At 41.7% G+C, this 23096-nt stretch overlaps 1 protein-coding gene and 1 non-coding gene across 2 annotated transcripts in view; both read right to left on the reverse strand.

Moving 5' to 3' along the window:
- Window positions 1–1272: 1272 nt before the first annotated feature.
- LOC145408021 (dynein axonemal heavy chain 7-like) overlaps window positions 1273–23096 on the reverse strand; it is a 152696-nt gene continuing 130872 nt past the window's right edge. Inside the window, exons 60-71 of the mRNA XM_080278821.1 lie at window positions 22588–22745; window positions 21904–22052; window positions 18217–18474; window positions 16689–16898; window positions 15389–15517; window positions 14964–15119; window positions 10710–11015; window positions 8113–8292; window positions 7365–7511; window positions 4231–4386; window positions 2128–2642; window positions 1273–1795 (exon numbers count right to left, since the gene is read on the reverse strand). Of these exons, the coding sequence (XP_080134947.1) occupies window positions 1273–1795; window positions 2128–2642; window positions 4231–4386; window positions 7365–7511; window positions 8113–8292; window positions 10710–11015; window positions 14964–15119; window positions 15389–15517; window positions 16689–16898; window positions 18217–18474; window positions 21904–22052; window positions 22588–22745 (2887 nt within the window). The remainder of the gene's footprint in view (window positions 1796–2127; window positions 2643–4230; window positions 4387–7364; window positions 7512–8112; window positions 8293–10709; window positions 11016–14963; window positions 15120–15388; window positions 15518–16688; window positions 16899–18216; window positions 18475–21903; window positions 22053–22587; window positions 22746–23096) is intronic.
- Window positions 17603–17721, reverse strand: LOC145408125 (5S ribosomal RNA). Its single transcript, XR_013898871.1, has one exon. It is a non-coding gene; the product is annotated as a 5S ribosomal RNA (ribosomal RNA).

Raw genomic sequence — 23096 nt, forward strand, 5'->3', positions numbered from 1 at the left:
TATAGAGTCATCCATAGGCAGAAGGAAGAGGAAAGAATGAAGGAAAGAAAGACAGAAGAGGAAGGAAGGATGAGAGAAAGAGCAGACACCCAAAGCAGCATTACACTGAGTGAGTGGATGGTGAGCACGCTCACCTATGTACTTTCAAATGGTGTATTTAGTCTGTGCTAAATTACTTCACTTAGAAAAAAAAAAAAAAAAGTCTTTTTTTAAAAACTGTTAAATCTCTGATCATCATCATCATCATCCAAACCTTTTTTCTCATCCAAAGATGGGGTGAGGTACTAAATCTAACATGCAGATAATTTCTTCACAGGAACTGTAATCTTCTTGCAATATCATATCAGGTTAAATGTACATACGGTACACATTACAATGACCTCATTGCTAAATCTACAGATATATAACAATACATACTAGCCACATATCCATACAGTGTAAAACTGTAATGCATGAATATGTATGCATACTTTTTATATCTACTATAAAAGCAACTAGAAAATGAATACTATGTCACATCTGCTTAATTCAAACAGCATGCATACTGACACTGACACTAGTAGTGTGTGCAAGAAGTTCACACCATTTAACAAGCATCGCTGGTGATGAGAATTGTTCTGCTAATGAAAAACCAATGTGAGGCATTTGCTGAGGTCTCAGGACAGAGGACAGTGACACTGTGTTGTAAGTCAGTCAGTTGTATGTGTTTTTGCATGTCATTTAAGTAAGCTCTAACCTTTCCTGCTTGTCACTCAAGCTCTTTTAGGACATTCCAATTAAACAGCCATCATCAGTGTGACTTTGCTCCCTCCTGGGAACCTCCAACAGGGGATGGCTGAAAGAACTGCCTCCAGGCTTCTTTCATAAGATCTAAACAAGTCATCCAACATTCCCTCACTCCATATCATCAATTACATCATGCGTTTCCTCTTATCAACAAATAGTTTATATCTCTTCTCACCCTTATTCATACCTTTATCATTAACACCCATATTCTCATCTTGGGAGGCTGTTTAGCATTTCTTTCTTAATATTTCTGCACATGGCACACTGATATTCTCTTGTATGTTATCATATGCAATTCCTGTTGGTAATAAAAGGATGTAACCAGCATATAAGGAAGTACTCAGGTGTTATATTAAAAATAAATAAATAGTAAACCGATATACAAAGCCTCCTGTACTCATAAGAATGTAGGCCTCGGTACCATTACTGTTGTTGCTCCATAGACCTAAGTATTCAGAGAACCATCTAACCTGTATATGGCAGAAATCAGTTTTTGTTCAGATATATTGCAACTCTTCTTTGTATCCAGTAACTTGCTCCTTTTGACCCTGCGGGCAATGGAATAGTCAACACTGGCATCTTTGACACTGTGCTTGGCCCTCCTTCATACACTGGACATTCATAGCAAGCAGACTCAACTATGCTCAAAGCTTCACTTCTGCTGCTGCCTATCATATCATCACCAGGCTGAAAATCAAGAAAAGTCCAGTCAACACCAATTTTTTGTCTCTCCTCAGAACACAGATCTATTTCTTGCCCATCTTTTGAGATTTTGTCAAGGTTACTGGGGTTATCAAATGCTTTGTATTCTAAGTGCTGGTCAAAACTCTCATCACTAACATCGTTCATTGTTCCACAATGTTGAGTGTGTGGTGATGAGCATTCTGAGTTGCAATTGGATGTCTCTGTTGCTCTATTTCCACTGTTGTCATCTGCAGTAGTTGGAACCATGCTTAATACAGGTAGCTGTTCCATCAGCTCTAGAGAAGAAGGCTCCTCAAGTTCATACCTGCAAAAGAGGAAGTTTAAAAACATTATCAGAATATGAAATATTTTTCTCTTCTCATTAACAAATGTAACACTGAAGGTTTACTTTTGTTCTTTTATAATTTGAACTTATGATCCTCAGGACTACATTATGGGCACATACAAACCTTTTTCTGACCTCAATGATAACTCATTTTTCATTGTGCCATTCCACTGTAAATGGGGATGAGTATCATATCTGTGAGCTGTACTTCATGTTTACAAGATCCAAGTTGGGCTTACATACAAATTTGACTTACAGAAATGAAAAAAAAATAGTACATAAATTGAGGAGTCCCTGTTTACCATATTTACCTTGTTAAATTCCATGAAGCACCAAAGAGCCAGAGACCTGAAACCAACAATCCTGTTTGCCCAATGTCATTCCAAATCTGTTTAGATTTTTCAGTATTCAGGCCTAAATTATGTTGTTTTACTGTTGACACCTGATCAATATTTTCCTCATTTTTCTCAAAAACCTCTGATTCTCCACAGCAGTCTGCACTCGTACCATTTTTATTCATAGCATTGGGGTTATCATCATTTATCTCACACACACAGTCTTCACTTGAGGGGTTATCATTTTTCTCACACATGATCTTCTCACTTGAGAAGTTACCATCATTTTTCTTACACACAGTCTCTACACTTGAGTAACTGACTGGTTGAGTATCTAAAGGAATGTCAGTGAAACGGAAGCTCCAGCTGTAGTGATGGAGAGGATGGTTAGAGAGTTGAGCTGCTTTTCGCAACAAAGTCACAAGGAAAGCTGGCAGGAACTGGAAGGCACCAAGCCAAAGCTGTGATGGGCATCCCTTTTCCATCCAATTCTGAAAGGTGCAGTAATGTCTTATTTACAGCAGCGTACAAAAAAGGTATTCTCCATCATTCAAAGAACCATAACATTAATTAATATGAATTCAAACAGTGATTCCTTGAATACATTGTGAAACATGGTGTGATTTTCCTAGGTAGTCAGTGAAATAAACTACTTTATCTAAGAATAGAGTATGTACTTTATGCAGAGATGAATTTCCACACTAAATATTACCAAACTTATTTTTCACACACACACACACACAAATATTTGACCAAAAATTACCTTCACCTCTTCCAGAAGTAATGGGAGCACTCAAGGATTTGCCCAAATACTTATCTTCACCTCATACAGCATTAGTGAAAGCACCCAAAGATGTTAGCTCTTAAACCAGTTTTTGACTGAGACTAATCACTCTGAAATTGGGGGGAACAACTTTGACCAGTCACCAGTTTAGACTGGGTGAGTATTTATTTATTTATTTATTTTTTTACTGCAAGGAAGAAGGAACCAAAGGCCTGAAGTCCACAAAATTTTTCCTTCCAAGGAGGAATTTTAACTAACCAATAAGAGGAATTTTAACTTCTCTCTAACCCTTCAAGGGCTGAGGCTAGGCCTGGAAGTCACTCCCCAGATTCATCAAAGGCAGGTTTTTGAATGATAGTAGGAAGAAACTAATGATGGTTATCTATTTTACTGTGCAAAATGTGTTGATCACCATGCAAAACGAGTTGCACAGATGTTGATAGTGTCCTGTAAACTGCATTTTTTGCAAACAAAGGGCGGTGCACAAAACAAGTGTCCACTGCACATCAGAAACTTACACTCATGGGAAGGCTTTTTAATATCAGCACTTATATTACATACCAGAGTTCTGCTTCACCCTCTGCCTCAGCTAATACATACATCTAATCCTATGTTGCTCCATGAGGAGCATAGAACCCCAGAGCAAGGCAAGTTGGTCCTGACATGTATTATGAGACTGACCAGCCTCACTCATCCACAAGTGGCATTACATGAACAGTAACTCCAACCATCCCTTGGATATAAATCTACACAGGCTCAATCTGACTGGAGTGCCCTAATTATCCACTAAACCACCAGGTGCCATAATTTGGTTATATAGTTACCACCCAGTGTAGTAAATGGTTTCCTGGTGTACAGGAAATTCGTTTGGCTTGTCACTCAGTGTAGAGTTGCCTGTATACAGAAGGAGGAGGAAAGGGTGAAGGAAAGAAGACAGAAGATGAAGGAAAGAAAAAATGACGAGAGAAAAGGGCAGTCATCCACGAGCGGCATTATATCAAGTGAGTGGATGGTGAGTGCCTCCACCTACCAACAAAACAGATATAAAATGTTTTCCACAATCCTGAAGTGCTTGGTACAGTACAAAGCTATCTTAAAGTGGATTAAGAAACAACTGCTTTGACTGCCAAACATTATCCAGCTAAAACAGTTAGTTATACAATGAAAACAGTCTTATAAATTTTTTCAGTAGCTGACATTATGGCAAAATGAATACAAAACATAAATTTGCTATTTTTTCTTAGCTAGACTAATAGATGTGAATGCAACCAAAACAAGCTGTTAAAAAGACTTGCCTTAAAGAAATTTGCCTTTGCATGCAAATCATCCACAAAATGATGGAGCTGTGTGGGTGCTGGGTTGGAGAAGAGGTCCAGCCATGCCGCTGGAGTACGGCCCACCATCACCTCTGCTATCACTTCCTCACTCCTGTTGCTCCAGCTCACTGCACCCTGCACCATGTGTACTTTTTACTATGAAGGATGATTTTCATTATGACACAAGAAATGTTGTAACCAGAGGAAAAGTTTACAAGGGAATTTACAGTAATCCTTCATCTTTTGCAGAGGTTATCATGGTTGTAGATGCCCTCCCACATGACTTCAGAAATGGACTCGCATGGGAGATGTGATGATGATGATTTGGTGTTGATTGCAGAGAGTGAAAGGGAGACGGAGGAAATATTTAGGAAATGGGGAGATGGTATGGGGCATGAGGGCTTATGAGTAAATGCAAATAAAACAAAAATGATGGTATCTAGGGCTAGTGGCAGCACTGTAAGAAATGGGAGAGTGGCCATGTGCGATTTGCCACAAGGGCATGGGAAGTAATTCCATCTTTTGCAGTGTTTGTGATAAGTGGGTGCATAAGAGATGTAGTGGTGTCAGAGGCAGACGCGAGATAACACTGATTTCATGTGCGTGGTGTGGTGGGGAGGGTTCCCCCCCCCCACCCACCACCAAATACAAGGAATGAGGAACCAAAGGCCAGGAGCCTGCAAACTGTTCCTTCTGAGAAAAAAACAAAGACAATACAACAGAGAGCCAAATTCAAAATCCATTCATTTCAAGATGGTTGGACACACTGCGTTTGAAAGACTGGAGATCGTAGGAAGTAGGATATACAGAAAGAGGGAGATAGTTCCAGAGTTGACCTGTTGTATAAACGAAGGACAGGGAGTAACAGTTAACTCTTGCATGAAAGAGTTGAACAGAAAAGAGATGAGAGTTTGTTGCTAGACGGGCGCATAGTGCCCGTCTTAGTAGTGGAGGAATGGAGACTGCTGGGCGTGAAAGGACTGAGCTTGCTGGTGAGTCTCTTCAGTGTGTGGAAGAGATTTGTTATTTGGGAGACATGTTATGTGCTGGAGTTGGGGCTGGAACTTGCTCTGTGGCTACAGTGAAAAGTGGTTGGAAGAAGTTCAGGGAGCTGTTGCCTCTCCTGACATTGAGAGGGCTCTCCCTCTGTGCTAAGGGATCTTTGTATGAGGCATGTGTTAGGAGTGTAATGCTGTATGGTTGTGAGACCTGGGCAGTAAAGGAAGAGGATATTTGCAGGCTCAGATGTACAGAAATGGCAATGATTAGGTGGATGTGCAGTGAGTCCCTGAGTGCGAGGCTTGGGGGGCTTGGTTTACGATGGAAGAGTTGAGAGGTAAGATGGGACTGGAGTGTATTGGTGCTGTGATGAGGAGAGGTTGACTGAGATGGTTTGGGCATGTGAAGAAGATGGGGGATGATAATTGGCTGCAGTAAATGAGTAGTGTTAATGTTAGGGGTAGGGTTCGTAGAGGTACACTGAAAAAGACCTGGGACGAGGTCGAGTGTGACCTAATGGATAAAGGACTGAATATGGAAGCTGCCTGAGATTGAGCAGCATGGAGAGCTGCTATCAGGCGACAAAGGCCGACGGATGCAAGCATGTTGGAGCCTTCAAAAATGAAACAAAACAATGTTATAGGGCCACCTGCGAGAAACAAATTTCCACAAAGTTGTGTAACCTTAAAAAAAGGGGCTCTGGCAGTCATAATTTAACTATGGAGTGACATAAAAACTTTGTGGTTGACATTATTGATCAACCCATGTGTCCCAAAATAGTACTGTACCACATTTCATTGTACTGTATTTGTTATTCGACTCTGTCGGATACATTTATGTGAAGCTACAGAAGGTGGTGAATGTTTTTGGTATATCAGATAGAGCTAGGATTCTGGGGGTTTGAATGATGAGTGAATGGAAATGTGGCCCATTGGATAGGGCAAACTTGGGCTGTCTGGATGCTGCTACTCCTTACCTTGCCCTAGGGTGGGAAAGGAGGTCCAGATGATGATGATGATGATGATGATGATGATGATGAATGAATGTACTTGTTAAAATGTGTATTTTGAAATTATTTAACAACAAATTTTGTCAAATTATCCCCCAATACATCTAAAACTATTGTAATTTGCAATGGCTTACTCACCCATGAAAAAATGAAGCCAGCAAAGATGCATACCACCAAAGACAAGAATGACTGTATTACTTAAAGGCTATCATGAGAAATGTTTAACCTTCACATAATTTTTTAATCTTAAAGAGACAGAACAATTATATGTAATAGTAATATTCCTACAGAACTCCCAAAATACCTAGACACCAGATCCAGTAAATACCTGTATTAGGTGGTGATTAAGGGAATATCATACAGTCAGTCAGCACATTTTTAACTCCAATTCTAGCCAATCATTTTCATCATATCACTAAAATATTTTCTTCATGTCATCTTCAAACCAGTCACATGTATTACACTTGTACCTCATTCAATTTCCCATTTCTCCATTTTCACTTCCAAAGTGCAGTACCTTAACTGGCCAAAGACTCCTTCTTAACCCCTGTGTAATACAGTACACGCATGCACGCACACATGCACGCACGCGCACACACACACACACACACACACACACACACACACACACACACACACACACACACACACTCTCTGCCAGTCTTGCATCCAAACACACCCATACCGGTAACAGTGAGGTTCATATAGCTTTCTTCTTGTCTGACATCTTCTAACATGACCCTCCATGCAAAGCATACTTAGGGATATTTTTAAGCTGAATGAAGGTTAATCTTGAACAATAGTCACAACCAGGACAAAGTTGATCAACCAAATCATTACCATTTTCACCCTCACTTGGTACTCTCCATGAAACAACAACCTCATCAATCTTTTCTATCCCTACTTTCATATTCACTTCCTCCCAGCAGATGACAGTTAACCCCTGCGAGGCTGATTCTTTGTGAGGCAGTTTACCTCTTCTGAGTCAGTGGCTATAAAATAGTGATTCAAAGGGAGGTAAACTGCCTTACAAAGAATCAGTTGAGTAAGAGTTAAGCTACAAAAGCAGTATCATTATGAAAATAGACAATTGCATGCAACATACTGTGGTGAACTGGACAGCAGCATCCAGTGACCTAGTGATGGTGTCCAGGGCATTGTTGAGCAGTTTCACCTCCTGTTTCAGTAATTCAGCAAGATCCTTATCGTCACATAAATTTAGCTCATCCACACAAGGTATTGGCACTGGCACCTGCAGTATATGAATGGTTTATTGTACAAAAGGATACCCTTGTCTGCTAGTTGAAGATGCAAACAATTTAATTTTACATGCTTTGCAACTGCTGGCTTAGACTGGGAAATGCAAAACTTTAATTTTAAAAAGATCCATTCAGTCCAAACCTCAAAAACAAAAGGAAGACTTTCTCTTAAAATTGACTCATACTGTCCACTTAAGTACTAGTCTGTTTTCTACACTGTCTGCCATGACCCCAAAATGTAATGCTGTATCTTGTTTACATCAACATCATCTCTCCTCTCCCTCTCCCCCCCCAAAAAAAAAATACATAAATACAACAACAGCATGGCCAGAAGCAAACAATGGCATGCCCAAGTGAAGTGGGGTACACTCTCAATTCCTCACCATTCAGTTCTCAAGAATCCTGACTACCTCACAAGCATAACCTTCCTCATATTTGTTCTTCATGTTACCTATCAAAGTCAATCTGACAACTATGAAGTTAAAACAGATGGAGGAGGGGGTGAGTGCTAACCCTTGTCATGTACTGTACTTCACTTCCTTAGCCACATCAGCCTCCATACCTCATATTCCCATACACACTCATTATTCATACCCTTTTCATGTGTGCAAGTAACTCTTGAGTGACACTGTTCTCTGTGGTGCCAGGGAGGGTGTGAGTACCTCCAACTGTGGCCAGAGTGGTTAGGAATCTGTGACCACTTTCCATCTCCTGCAAGTGCTGCACACCAGCTGGCAGCCCAAACACCTCAGGTTTCTCAAGGCCTCCAACACCCTGTTAAAAATGATAATAATAATTAAAACAAAATAAAAAATGAAAAATAAAAATAAATAAATAAATAAAAATCTTCATAAGAGAAAGTAGCAAAAGTAACAACATAAAAAAAAAAATATGATAGTAATGGATCCAAGGAAGGAAATAAAATTATCAAAAAAATTTATCAAATCATCAATCTGTTCATGGATGGGGTAATAAAAGAGGTACAAGGTAGGGTAGTGGATGTTGGAGTGGCCCTGGTGAGAGAGGATAGTGTTTGGAAACTCCCTGTACTGTTGTTTGCAGATGATACTGTGTTGTTGAGTGAAGACGAAGGGGAGCTGCAAGGCTTGGTGGATGAATTTGGGAGAGTGTGCAAGAAACGGAATCTAACGGTGAATGTAGGGAAGAGTAAAGTGATGGTCTTTGAGAGAGGTGAAGTCAGTGAATGTACAGCAAGGTTAGATGGTAAGGAATTGGAAAATGTGAGTACGTTTAAGTACTTGGGTAGTGTGATGAGTAAGGATGGAGGTTTGGAGGATGAAGTGCTTGAAAGGCATGGAAGAAAGGTTGCTGGTTCTTTGAAAGCAGTGATAAGAAACAGGGAAGTGAGCATGGAAGTGAAAAAGTTACTACATGACAGTATTGTGATACCAACTCTAACGTATGGAAGTGAAGCTTGGACATTGTTGGAAGGACACAAGTCAAGAGTGAGAGCAGTGGATATGAGTTATTTAAAAGGAGCCTGTGGAGTCACACGGAGAGACAGGCTGACGAATGAGGATATAAAGGAGCATTGTGGTGTGGATGTGGATGTGATAGAAAGTGTTATGAGGAACACACTGAGGTGGTTTGGCCATGTGGAGAGGATGGAGGGTGAAAGACTGACAAAGAGGGTGTATGTGAGTGAGGTGGAGGGGGGAAGAGGGAGGGGGAGGCCGAGGATGAGATGGAGGGATGGGGTGGAGAGGAATATGAGAGAGAGGGGTGTGAGTTGGGAGCAGGGCAGTGAAATGGCGGGGGACAGGACGACGTGGAGGTGATTTGTTTGTGGCCACCCCAAATGGGATTGAGGCGTCTGGCAATAGATAGATAGATTAATATGACACCAGTGTCTTGTTTCTGAACATTAACTCTCAAACCTTTTGCTTTGATTCCAACTTTTTTTTTTTTTTTTTTTTACTGAACATTTTACCATTGGTTCTGTCATGACCGTCATCAAGAAGGCTAGTATCCAAGGTAAGCTGGTTATGAATTCCCTTGGTAATACCTACAGAGAGAGAGAGAGAGAGAGAGAGAGAGAGTTTAAAATTGACCTCTACTTCACACTTGGGAGAGACAGTGGCAGAATCAGTAGAGAGGTGGCCTGCAGTCCAAACGGACCTAGGTTTAGATCCCGGCTCGGGCAAGGAACAGTTTAAGGATTTGAATTTATTAAAAAGCAGACTTTTCTGATCTAACAGATGGCCTCTGACATGTCATAAAAGTACCCCTGCTAATACCAGTACACCAGACCTGTGTGAGACAGCCCTAGCCATCCATCCATCCACCGTCCAATCCTACGTTTTCCCATGAGGAGTGTAGGAGCCAGGGGCTAAGCAGTTGGTCCTGACAAAGATGAGAGTGACCAGCTTCACTCATCCATGTGTCATTAGGTGAGCATTAAACCCCAACCACCCCTTGGATATAAACCTTCACTGGCTCAAAACGATTTTAGTGCAAAAATTACCCACTAAAACCTCCAGGCGCCAAAATCTGGTTATATGGTTACCACCCAGCATAGTAAATGGTTTCCTGGTGTACATGAAACTATTTGGCTTGTCACTCAGTGGAGTCACACACAGGCAGAAGGAAGAGGAAAGAATGAAGGGAAGAAAGACAGAAGAGGGAGTGTAAAGTCACCCGTAGGCAGAAGGACGAGGAAAGACTGAAGGAAAGAAAGACAGAAGAGGATGGAAGGAAAGAATGATGGAGGAGAGGAAAAGCATGTATTCAATGTGGATGGTGGGTGTTAGCACTGAAGTGGTGATATGTGGAGACATAGGGGGACTACTAGGCCCCAAGGAGGACTACTGGGACTTGGGAATAGGCTGAAGACTTTGCCCAGAGTTGGACACATTAGAAAAAAAAAAAAAATGCTTTAACCTCAAACTAGTCACTCTGTACACCTTTCATTCTCTCTGCAGTTTTTGAGCCTGCACACACATGAGATCCCTAATCAACCATTTTTCAATTACAAACTTCTATTAAAGAAAAAAAAAAGTTTCCTCTGGCCCACAAGAGCTAAAGTAATTATTTCACCTGAACAAAATAATGCAAATCATCAACATTTTCAAAGAACTCTTGGAAAAGATGGGACAGTCCTTTATCCTCCGCCTTATTCCCAGTTGCGTGAACATTGAGCTACTGTGGCACTGGGGTTTCATAATATTTACCTTAACAAAATCCTGCAAATCTTCAAGCTTCCCAAAGTAATCAGGAAAAAGAAGCGAGAGTCCTACATCCTCTGCTTCTTCCCCTGTAGTGTGAGCATTGAGCTGGTGTGGCACTGGAGTGTCATCAATGTGGGGAGAGTTCTCATTTTCCTCAGGCAGACAGAGGGATAAAGCCATGACCTGCTTGAGAATGCTGGTAATAATTCGCTGGTCTTCTTTCCGGTGAACACGGCCTCCATAGAACACCTGACTCACCAGATACTCCACCTCCTCAGGGTCTACCTCTCCATTCACCTCTAGGCTTGACTGTGAATCATTAAATAAAATCAGACATGCTTTTAAGGTTGAATGATCTTTGGATATTTTACTCCAACTTCATATCAGCTAAGGCATGACATTTTGGCCTCTACAAATTATGATACCTTGTTTATTGCAGATACATTTGTAACTATAGCATGTCCTTTTTCAAAACAAATACTGAAGCACAATTTAATTACATGCTGACGTAAATACATCTGCCCCTATCACACTTTGGTACTCTCCCCCTGTACAGATTCCCCTGGGGAGGGGGGGAAAGAATACTTCCCCAGTATCCCTGCTTGTCGTAAGAGGCGACTAAAAGGGGTCTTTATGTTTCCCATCTTTCCTTATTGGCCTCTTCTTCTCTTCTGTCCGACCTCTCATCTTGATATTTCTGTGTTTCTTCCAGCCTTTATTTTCCCTCTTCTCCTGTCACATTAGACATTTGGTTTCGTGATATTAATAGTTTATGGATTTGCCGCTGATGTTGAACTTTTCTCCCTTAAACCACTTTCACTCCAAGACCATTTCATTGCCAGCCTTAGTGCCATATAGCCATATTATGGCTTGGTGCTAGTTTTTCATTATTTCTTCAATCTAATTATGTCATTTCCACAAACAATCCATATCCTTCTCCTAAAATTCCCCATGTAATTTTTAATTATCATCTGTCATGTCCTCCCTACTCCTTACTGTACCCTCGAATTATAACACAGCACTATATGATCCATAGAAGAAGGGAAAGACGAGAGGAAGGAGTAGTTGCAAGGAGAGTGGAAAGGTTACAAGAGGATGAGAAAAAGGCAGAGTATAAGAGAGAAGTGGAGGAACGATTGGGCAAATATGAGTTGGAGCAGATGGGTGACGTGGAAGGTGTGTGTAGAATATTTACAGAAGAAATATGCGCAGCATGTGATGTGGTGTGTGGAAGGAAGAGAAGACGGAGGGGGGTGCAAGGAACAGCGTGGTGGACTGAAGAGGTGAAACGGGCTGTGGCACAAAAGAAGAAAGCATACAATGAATGGATGAGAAATAGGGGCGTGGAAGAAGTTGAGAGGCGGAAGAGAGAGTTATATGTAGAAAGAAAAAGAGAGGTGAAAAGATTAGTAAGAGAGAGTAAGAAGAGAGTGGATGAGGAATTTGGATGGAATTTGAGTGTAAAGTGGAGGGACTGTAAGAAAATGTTCTGGAAAGAGGTGAAAAGAGTAAGACAGGGTGGAAGTGAATTTAGCAGGGGAGTGAAAGATAAAAATGGTAGATTACTAGTGGAGAAGGGAGAAAAAGTGAGCAGATGGAGAGAACACTTTAAGGAATTGTTGAACGTGGAGGATGGAAGTAATGCGAGTATAAGTGGCTGGGGAATGGCTGGGAGAAGGAGGGAGGTGAGAAGACAGGAAGAAATCAGTAGGATAGAAGTTGTGGAAGCAATGAAGAAAGTTAAATCAGGGAAAGCCCCAGGAATTGATGGAGTGTGTGGTGAAATGCTGAAGCACGGGGGAGAGATAGTAGTAGAATGGATGTGGAAGATGTGCAGATTGGCCTGGGAGGAAGGTAGAGTCCCGGAGGATTGGAAGTCAGGTATAATTATTCCCTTGTACAAAGGAAAAGGGGAAAAAGAAGTGTGTGGTAATCATAGGGGCATTTGTCTTCTTAGTATAATGGGAAAAGTGTATGGTAGGATACTTATTGACAGAGTTAGAGAAAGAACAGAGAAATTAGTTGGAGAAGAACAGGGAGGCTTTAGGAAGGGAAGAGGTTGTGTAGATCAGATATTCATTCTCAGATCTTTAGTGGAAAAGTTTCTAGAGAAGGGAAAGAAGTTGTATGCGGCTTTCATGGATTTGGAGAAAGCATATGACAGGGTGGATAGACTAGGATTGTGGAAAGTGTTAAGAATATATGGAGTAGATGGAAAGTTGTTGAATGCTGTGAAGAGTATGTACGATGGTGCGAAGGCTGCAGTACGTGTGGATGGTGAACTAAGTGAATTTTTCTCTTTGAAAGTTGGTTTGAAACAGGGATGTGTCATGTCCCCATGGTTGTTCAATCTGTACATGGATGGGGTAATAAAAGAGGTACAAGGTAGGGTAGTGGATGTTGGAGTGGCCCTGGTGAGAGAGGATAGTGTTTGGAAACTCCCTGTACTGTTGTTTGCAGATGATACTGTGTTGTTGAGTGAAGACGAAGGGGAGCTGCAAGGCTTGGTGGATGAGTTTGAGAGAGCGTGTAAGAAACGGAATCTAAAGGTGAATGTAGGGAAGAGTAAAGTGATGGTCTTTGAGAGAGGTGAAGTCAGTGAATGTACAGCGAGGTTGGATGGTGAGGAATTGGAAAATGTGAGTACGTTTAAGTACTTGGGTAGTGTGATGAGTAAGGATGGAGGTTTGGAGGGTGAAGTGCTTGAAAGGGTACAGCAGGGTAGAAAGGTTGCTGGTTCTTTGAAAGCAGTGATAAGAAACAGGGAAGTGAGCATGGAAGTGAAAAAGTTACCACATGACAGTATTGTGATACCAACTCTAACGTACGGAAGTGAAGCTTGGACGTTGTTGGAAGGACACAAGTCAAGAGTGAGAGCCGTGGAAATGAGTTATTTAAGAGGAGCCTGTGGAGTCACATGGAGAGACAGGCTGACAAATGAGGATATAAAGGAGCGTTGTGGTGTTGATGTGGATGTGATAGGAAGCGTTATGAGGAACACACTGAGGTGGTTTGGCCATGTGGAGAGGATGGAGGGTGAAAGACTGACAAAGAGAGTGTATGTGAGTGAGATGGAGGGGGAAAGAGGGAGGGGGAGGCCGAGGATGAGATGGAGAGATGGGGTGGAGAGGTATATGAGAGAGGGGGGTGTGAGTTGGGAGCAGGGGAGTGAAATGGCGGGGGACAGGGCGACTTGGAGGCGATTTGTTTGTGGCCACCCCAAACGGGATTGAGGCGTCTGGCAATAGATAGATAGATAGATAGACTATATGATCTTTGCTGTCAATTTCTGTGTGGCATTTGAATTTAATTCACTCCCTTCCCCTGTACAGGTCACTTCTCTGATCCACAGGGGGAGATCAAAGGTAGACTTTCATGCTGTGCATTGATATAATAGCCCCACTGGCCAGAAAGTGGTGCACTGCTTCAGGCACCCCAACTGGATGTGACTTGTCTTTAAGTGTGCCACCAAAGAAGGAGAGTCAAGCAAAATAGTACAGTATATAAGATACAGTAACCTTTACACAGTAAAGATGCTCCAATGCTCATCACCTATGGTTCACCATTTTATTCTTTGTCAGCCATGGATAATGAGATAGTTAGCACATTTAGCCAATCTGTTAACAAATACAAATAACTGAAGTTTGTACAGTGAAAAAAAAAAAAAGACAGTCATCACATCCAAGGACTTACTGAACACCACCACCACCACCAGCATCACCGTCCAGTCTTATGTTGCCCCATAAGGAGCATAGGAGCCCAGGGCTAGGCAAGTTGGTCCTGACATTTAAGGTGAGAGTGACCAGCCTCACTCATCTCTGAGTGGCATTACGTGAGCAATAAACTCCAACCACCCCTTGGATATAAACCTGCACAGGCTCGATTTGATACCTTAATTACCCACTAAACCACCAGATGGCATAATTTGGTTATATGGTTCCCACCCTGGTGTACAGGAAACCATTTGGCTTGTCACTCAGTGTAGAGTCACCCATAGGCAGAAGGAAGAGGAGATAATGAAAGAAAGAAAGACAGAAAAGGAAGGAAGGAAGAGAGGAAAGGGCAGACACCCAAAGTAGCACTACATCAAGTTAGTGGATGGGGAGCGTCCCCACCTGAACTATATTGTCATAACGGCTCACAATGCCAATCACAGGATAGTGACACAAGTTTCAGTAATAACTGACTAATGAGAAATAAAGATTAGAAATAGTTTTATACACTACATAACTTAAACATTTTAATACTCATCAGTACCGTAACAGCACTTATAGTGAGAGTGAAGTCCGCCATGGTGAAGGCAGGTGGATATGACCAGGCGAGGTGACCATGGCGGCGGCGTTCACTTACTACTGTATGAAAGACACTTAACCCATGCAGCAGCCGGCATGTAGCAATCTCTGCCTCTTCCTCCTGCAACACAGCTTACAGATACACACAGATCAGGTCATCTATAGTGCTGCATATTGGTATGGGCATGTCATCACATTATGGAAACTTTTGTTACAGAAGTACCATGTTGAGTATCATACTCATCATCATCATCATCATTCTGGCTTCATTTTTTCTCACCCAGAGAGAGGGGAAAAAAAATTAATATCATACTCAGTGAAAAGAATATATGGAAAAATTCTATGGAAAACAGTCAAGTATCCTAGTCAGAGGGCAGGTGTGGAATGTACCTCATCGGTAAACTGGAGGTGTGAGGTGTAACGGGTGAGGGCAGCAGTAGCCTCCTGCAGAGCTTGTTGGGCATCACCAGGGTTGTCAATGAACATTTTCTCCACTCCTCGCAGCAGTGACACAGGAAACTGGCAATAATACAAAGAAGAAAGTATCTAATAATTACATGAATCCTGCAAGAAAGATTTCTCTGTTGATGGTAAGCTGCTGTAGAGCATGGTTAAAGCAATGAACATTTTCCTGTCATTTATTTTAGTCTGAGTTTATTCTGTATAAGGCTACAGAAACAAAGAGCAATGAGAACTCTTAGCTTACATGGATATGAAATGAGAGACTGAAGAAAATTAGCATCTTAAGAAAAATTTTGTGCAGGTTATAGATTGTGAAGTATTACTTATGCTTCCATGAGTTGTTAGCATGTTGTGTTAGGGACAATATTACAGGAGAGGGCAGAATGGCTTACTGTATGTTGTATTGCATACTGGTAATAAAAGAAAGTAATGGTCACAGTGCAGTCTGGTAAGGAGAATTCAAAGCTTTCTGAGAGGGCTGCTTTGATGTGGTTATAATTTTAAGGAGGTTCACAGAAGATTCAGTTTGAATAATGATTTTTTATGGCTGTGATGGATGGATGTTTTATATGTATTAAGGAAATGTAGTATTAAGTGGGATGCTGAAGCAGGATGCCTTCATCTGGTGGCAGTGATATAACCTGGCAGCTCCTATCTCTCAAAAAAAGAATGGTAGATGGCACGAGAAGGGCAACTTTTCCCTGCAGTGCACTGGATTCACATTTAGATAAGCATGGGGACACAACAAGAACAAAAGCAGTACAGTGTAATATAATAGAGAGAAATGTTTTCAGGGCATTCTGTATTGTATAGTTATATACTTACTTTATTTTTTCACAGAGCTGGAATAAATTCTGCATTAAGTATTAATCAAGAGCTCCAATGAATCTAAAATTTTCACTGAATGTAGTCTTCATAAAGTATGAGAAATGCATAGTTTGTTCCAAAATGATGCAGTATTGATCTGTACAGGTACAATGCTTACCAGATCATTTTCCTTCATAACTGTATTAGTGCCAAAAATAATCATCAGTGGATAGTTTTCTGAGTATGGAAAAATATCATATATCAATAATTCACTCAGTGCATAAAACCATTACACTGAAAGGTTTAGACTAAAACCATCTAGGCTGGTATAGACAATAGACTGCCTAAAGTCTAAGCACGCACACACACACACACACACACACACACACACACACACACACACACACACACACACACTTACTTCATCAGTGGGCTCAGTGGTGAGAATGAGCCTAAAGAAGGGACTGAGAGTAGTTGTGCTGGTGGTGCGAGATTGTGTCCTGGCAGTGAAGAGATGAGTTATGAGGTTAGACAGGGTAGGGAGCCATTCCAAAGCGTGGTGCAGGTTTTGGAGCACTACCCACCCTCCTTCTCGAGCCCCCATGCCAACTGCTGCCTCTGCCACGGTTGACTGCATCATACAAACAAATAATAAAATGGAAACTGGGAGGGACTAGATGGAAGCTATGATCAGTGCACTTCATCTTTAATGTACAGTATGTCAACATCAACAACTAATTCCCATATTCTATTATTCTGACACTTTATCCCTCATCATCATCCATGCCATGGAATATTCAGAATTTGCACCTCCCAAACCATCTGCAATTTGATTCCAGTTCAGTAAACAAATTCTGGCGGATCTGGTTCACGTGATCCAGTCAGGTTCCAGCTCTATGTCCAAATCCATGTATCTCCACTAATACAGGCATACCCCAGTTTAATGATGTAATTGGTTTGGTAAAACCGCATCGTTAGGCAGGATATCATATATCAGGAAACTTTTAACATGTAATGGGGAGCATTTACTAGCCTTGGGTTTCCCCCCAAACCTAGTCCAAAACCCACCCAAGTGGGCCCAAAAACAAGTTTAAAGCCAATCTAAATGGCCTAACAGCTGTAAACAAAGCAAACCTAAGCCTAACACCTGTAAATAACTCATTAAAACCAACAAATAAAATCTGAAAATCATCAAATATAAGTCTGGAAAAAATCATTCATTCATTCATTCATTGCCAGACGCCATGTATCCCAGACAGGGTGGCCAAGGGCTTAGAGTTAATTGTTTTACAGTGAGGGGCACTAATCCTCCACCAACCCCACTTGACGTAGGGATGCCAACAGCATCTGGTGTTCCCAGGCGGTCACCCATCCAAGTACTAACCAGACCCAACGTTGCTTAACTTCGCTGATCGAACGGGAAGCGGTGTACTCAACGTGGTATGGCCGTTGGCTTAGTAAACTGTATCCCAAAATGACAGTGTTCACCCCACCTATGGCTAAAACACATTAAGTCTAAGAACAGTTTATAAATCAACCTAAACACACAATTTTAGTCTAAAATATCATAAAAATCGGTAAAAAAAAAAAAAAAAAAATCGTTAAACCAAGGTTTGGCCATCGTTAGGAGGGCTATGGTGATATTTCTACCCCCGTTGTGAAGCCGCAGTATCTCATCTGGGGGTATCGTATATCATGGTATTACTGTACAACATTATGTGGTAAATAGGATCAAGAACCTGAAAACAGAATGCTTGACTCAAAAACTATCAATATAGTTTCTAGTTGAATAATCCTTCATTCAAGCCTTCAGCCCCACTGAACAGTAAACTGCATACTTGTATATAGTTCCACTTTATCTTACAGGAAGTGTATCCAGCATGATAAAAAGTTACATCATCAGTGAATCTAGCTAACAGTAATGCATTAATGCATAGTATTGCACTTACTTGTCCTTGGCCAAGGGAAACAATTGTCAGTTTAATTTCAGGTTTCTTCCCAGCAAGCAGTAGTACTTCCCCCAAAGCATCAATGCCTGGTGCAGTCACCAATAAGAGTGGAACCACAGTCTTGGCACTGACAGGGGCTCGGATCCCAGGTTTTGTATTAACAGGCATATCCAGATACTTCTCAATATCCATTATTGGAGGTAACAAAAATTGTGATCCAATCACTTCTTCAATTATCACCTTTACAGCCCAGGTTACCTGAAAAAATATGAATAGTGCAGTAATTTCTAAAATTTTCATTAGTGAGGTACAGAACAGGTCGTCTTCGTCATGCTTCCTTTTTAGCACCAACAAGTGGGATAAGGTAGGGATGAGAAAGGAGGGAAGGAAAAAAAAAAAAATGACATAGAAAACTAATCAATAACATACTCAGTGAAATGGCCTAAACACTCATTAATTACCATTCAAGCCCTCATATTCCCGGCTTTACTTCACAGCACAACCTTTCCACACATGTGCACTTCATACAACCTATCTGACAACTTGTCATCTACCCATCCATCATCCAGTCTTTTTCTGTCACACCTGGAGCCTAGGGGCCAGGAGCTAGACTACTCAAGCATCATCAGAAGTAGAGGAGAAAGTAGTAGCAATCAGTTCCCTCAACTAGTCACTCTTCGTCAGTGTAACAATTAGTGTGGGATGAGTCTTATTATCTTTTAGTACTGTAATGACCGTGTAAAAGGAGGGGAAAAAATTCAATACAGTACATACCTGAAGCAAATGAATAAAGCCAAAGGAGAGGAAAAAATTTAATACAGTATGTACCTGAAGCAAATGAATAAAGCCATTATGTTGGACATCATATCAGGTACAGATTATGGATTACCATAACAACCAAAATAATTAATTTATACCTACCACCAGAATAATTAATTTATACCTACAGCTAAAGGAACAAAATAGGACAAGAATATTTGAACAAAAGCTGCTGAAAGATTGGATCAGGAATAGCACAGCTGGGACGAAGTGAGAAGTACAATACTCTAATGGAGGTAGCAAAGGAAGTGTGTGGAGTGACAGGTGAAGGAAGACAGGAGAGGGAGATCTCGTGGTGGAATGAGGAGGTGCAAGAGGCTATAAAAGAGAAAAAAGAGGTGTTTAAAAGATGGCAGAGAGACAAAACAGAAGAAAGTAAAAGAAGTTACACAGAGAAGGCAAACCAAACCAAGAGAGCATTGGCAGCAGCAAGAACACAAGCACGGCAGAAGTGGAGTGAGAGTCTGAATAGTGAAGAGGAAGTGAGATGCATGTTCAGAATTGCAAAACAAACGAGGAAAGAAGGAAAGTATATCATTGGAGCAAAATTCATGAATAACAAAACTGGAAGCATTATCATGGAGGAGGAAGAATTTTGCAAAGGTGAAGGAGGTATTTCCATCAGTTGTTGCATGAGGAGAATGAATATCAGCTTGAGGAGGACCGAGAAGTTGAAGGACCGATAATGGAGGTTACAAAGGAAGAGATCCAGTACGCATTAAAAGGAATGAAGGGAGGCAGGGCTCCAAGTCCATCTGGAGTCACTAGTGAACTGTTGAGGGGAACCTGGAGAAACAGGAGAGAAAGAGTTGTTGATGATGTTTAGGAAGAGAGTAGAGGAAGGCAGAGTGCCAGAACAGTGGGGCAAAAGCTACACCATCCCCATCTGTAAGGGAAAAGGAGATATGCAGAAATGTGAGAACTATAGAGGAGTGAGGCTATTGGAGCACAGTATGAAAGTCTGGGAGATCTTGGAGGCAAGGTTGAGGGAGACCGTAAAGACTGACGAGAACCAGTTTGGATTTCAGCAGGGCAAGTCAATACTGGATGCCATTTTCATTATGAGACAATTACAGGAGAAGTATGGAGAGAAGAAGAAGGAGTTGTTTCATATATTTGTGGACCTGGAAAAGGCTTTCAATAGGATGCCAAGGAAAGCAATTGCATGGGCACTGAGGAGGCAGATGGTGCCCGAGCGACTGGTGGCGCTGGTGATGGCACTGTATACAATTCAAGGTTGAGAGTGACGGCAATTGCAGGAACATCGGAGGAGTTTGGCAATGGAGTTGGAGTTCACCAAGGGTTGGCGTTAAGCCCCCTTTTGTTTGTGCTAGTGATGCGGGAGGCAACGAGAGATGTGGTAAGTGATAGAATATGGCAGCTGATGTATACAAATGACCTGGTGTTGATGGCGAAGTCAGAGGTGAGAGTTGTGGAGTTGTTTGAGGAGTGTAGAAGAGAAATGGAAACAAGAAAACTGAAGGTTAACAGATCAGAGACAAAATTGATGGTGGTAGGAAGGGAGCCAGCAGTGAGACAGCAGAGAGGAAGGTATCCATGTGGAGTGTGTGGAGGGGGAGTAGGTGTCAACTCTGTGTGGTGTTCAGGTTACTCAAAGTGGTGCCATGGCAGATGCTCTGGACTCAGGAATGTAAGGGCGTGTCCACACTTGTGCTCAAACAAGTGTTGGCAGCATGTAAGCAACACAATAATGAACATGCTGCAAGCATGTTTGGAACAGCAGCATCCAAATCATGTTGGCAACATCATGATGAAGTCTCATCTGCCTCATATGGACACACTTATCCCAACACCTCTGCTGCCAGTGTTCGAAGCTGCACTGAAACATGTTTGCATACATCTGTCCAAATACTGCTGCAAACATGTTCCCGAATATGTTGCCAGCTGTGCTGTCAACATATGTTTGAGTACACGTGTGGACGCGCCCTAAGGAGAGCTGGAGGAAACTTCAGGTGCCCAGCATGTGTTAGAGGGCCAGTAGTGAGACCACTGGAGGTAGCATTGGAGGGTGGTGTGTTGGAGGTGGTAGACCAGTTCTTCTATCTTGGTGACACCATGGGCTGTGAGGGCGGAGCAGAGGCGGCAGTGAGGACCGGGATCACAAGCGCTTGGAGAAAGTGGAGAGAGTTGGCCAGTCTGTTTGTGAACCAGGGGATACTACTTGTTCACCATGCAAGGATCTACTGCGCCTGCATCAGACCTGTGCTGCTGTATGCTGCAGAGACATGGGCACTGACAGCAAATTTGGAGAGGTTCCTGTTGACTTATGATCACAGAATGCTGAGGTATATGGCAAGAGTGAAGTGGAGAGACAGAGTGTCAAATCAGGAGGTGAGAAGATGTGGAGTGGAGAGCATAGAGGATAGGATTTGAAGAATGAGACTGAGATGGTTCGGTCATTTGCGCAGAGGAGAGCAATAGAACATTTTGAGAAAGGCTATTATGCTGGAAGTAGAAGAGAGGAGACCAGTGGGAAGACCAAGGAGAACTTGGAGGCAAGTGGTTACAGAAGATATATGTGATATTTAAATATAAGAGTAGAAGACGCAGAGGACAGAGACAGATTGAGACAACTCTTATCACATCCAACCTCGGCACTGGGAAGAGAAGGACGCTAAACGAAGATGATGAATGATGACCTACAGAAGTACCCGTAACTTGGTATGATAAAGAGAATATTGTCTAATATGCTCTATTCAGGATGTATGCACATGTCAAATGCAATGTGATCTTCACTTGGCAAGCTGTAGCACATGCCACCTACTTATACATAAAGGGAGAGAAGTCTCATCACTTTCAAGTCATTGCCCTATCCAGACTTAATTTATATGGGGTATAGATGCATACCTTGTCTTTCCTCAGTGCTGCAATGATGATAAGCCAGGGTAGATGCGCCAGGTGATTCCAAAGAGATGGCATGACAGACCGTTCTGGCAATGCACTGGACAAAAAACACTCCCAAGCTTCAGGCTCATTTGACATGCTTTTCTCCAAACCTGCAAGAAATCTGGTGTAAGATGGCCACATATCAAACTTAATTTACTGTTCTTTCAGGGCGTAGTACCTACTGAGCTTAATAAATTCCTAACTGGGCCTAGATCACATTGCCTCGCATGTTCAAAAACACTACTCAGGCACTCAATTCTCCTTGGTGTTATGCATCACTCCTGATTAGCTTGCACGTGAACTCAGATTGGGCTTTTATTCAAAATGAGACATCCCAGTGGACAGCTTAGACCCACCTTCACTACAACAGCACTAGCACATGACCAATGTGTTTGCCAGCTAGGAGTTCATGAATGTGCAGTAAGGCTATATCTAGGAACTTTTCTCTGAATGCTGACATATCTCATACACTTTACCTAACAGCTAGCAGTTCCGGAACTTTTTGATACTTCTTAATACTGTCTAACTGGCATGGCAACATGGGCTACTACCATATAGTAAGCCTACTTTATTTGCATGCAGTTTGCAGGTATGATATACATGAAACTTATGACTTATCTTGGCTAAAATTGATAATAAATATACCTTGGAAGGTGGGAAGATGAAAAAGATGGTGGAGTATTGGCCATGCTGGCATCAAGGAGGGGTGAAGCCAGCTAGGCAAGGGAGGAGCACCACTACTGCTGTGACCTACAAGATGGTACAACAAAGCTTCTTCCTCTGGTTTTACATCTCCTTTAACTCTGTCAGATGGATGAGAATGGGGAACTTTTGTTAACAGTTCAGCCAAACTTCATTTTGTTTCAGTATAAAACTAAAATACTGTATATATATATATATATATATATATATATATATATATATATATATATATTTTATATATCATCATCATCAGCAGCAGCAGCCGTTTAAGTATCCACTGCAGGACCGGCCTATCCCAACCAAAGTCGGGACGATACAGCCAATGTATCTCCTCCAAGTGGCTTAGGCTGTCTGGTAGAGATTGTATGTAGGGTGAGAAGCACTTGTAAGTGTAATTGTAGTGTTGGAGTGGCTTTGGATGTGTGTGTAGTCTGTGAACAAAGTGTAATCGG

This window comes from Coenobita brevimanus, chromosome 75 (assembly GCF_032717465.1).
Source record: "Coenobita brevimanus isolate Jiangsu-jjx chromosome 75, ASM3271746v2, whole genome shotgun sequence".
Classification (NCBI taxonomy): Eukaryota; Metazoa; Arthropoda; class Malacostraca; order Decapoda; family Coenobitidae; genus Coenobita; species Coenobita brevimanus.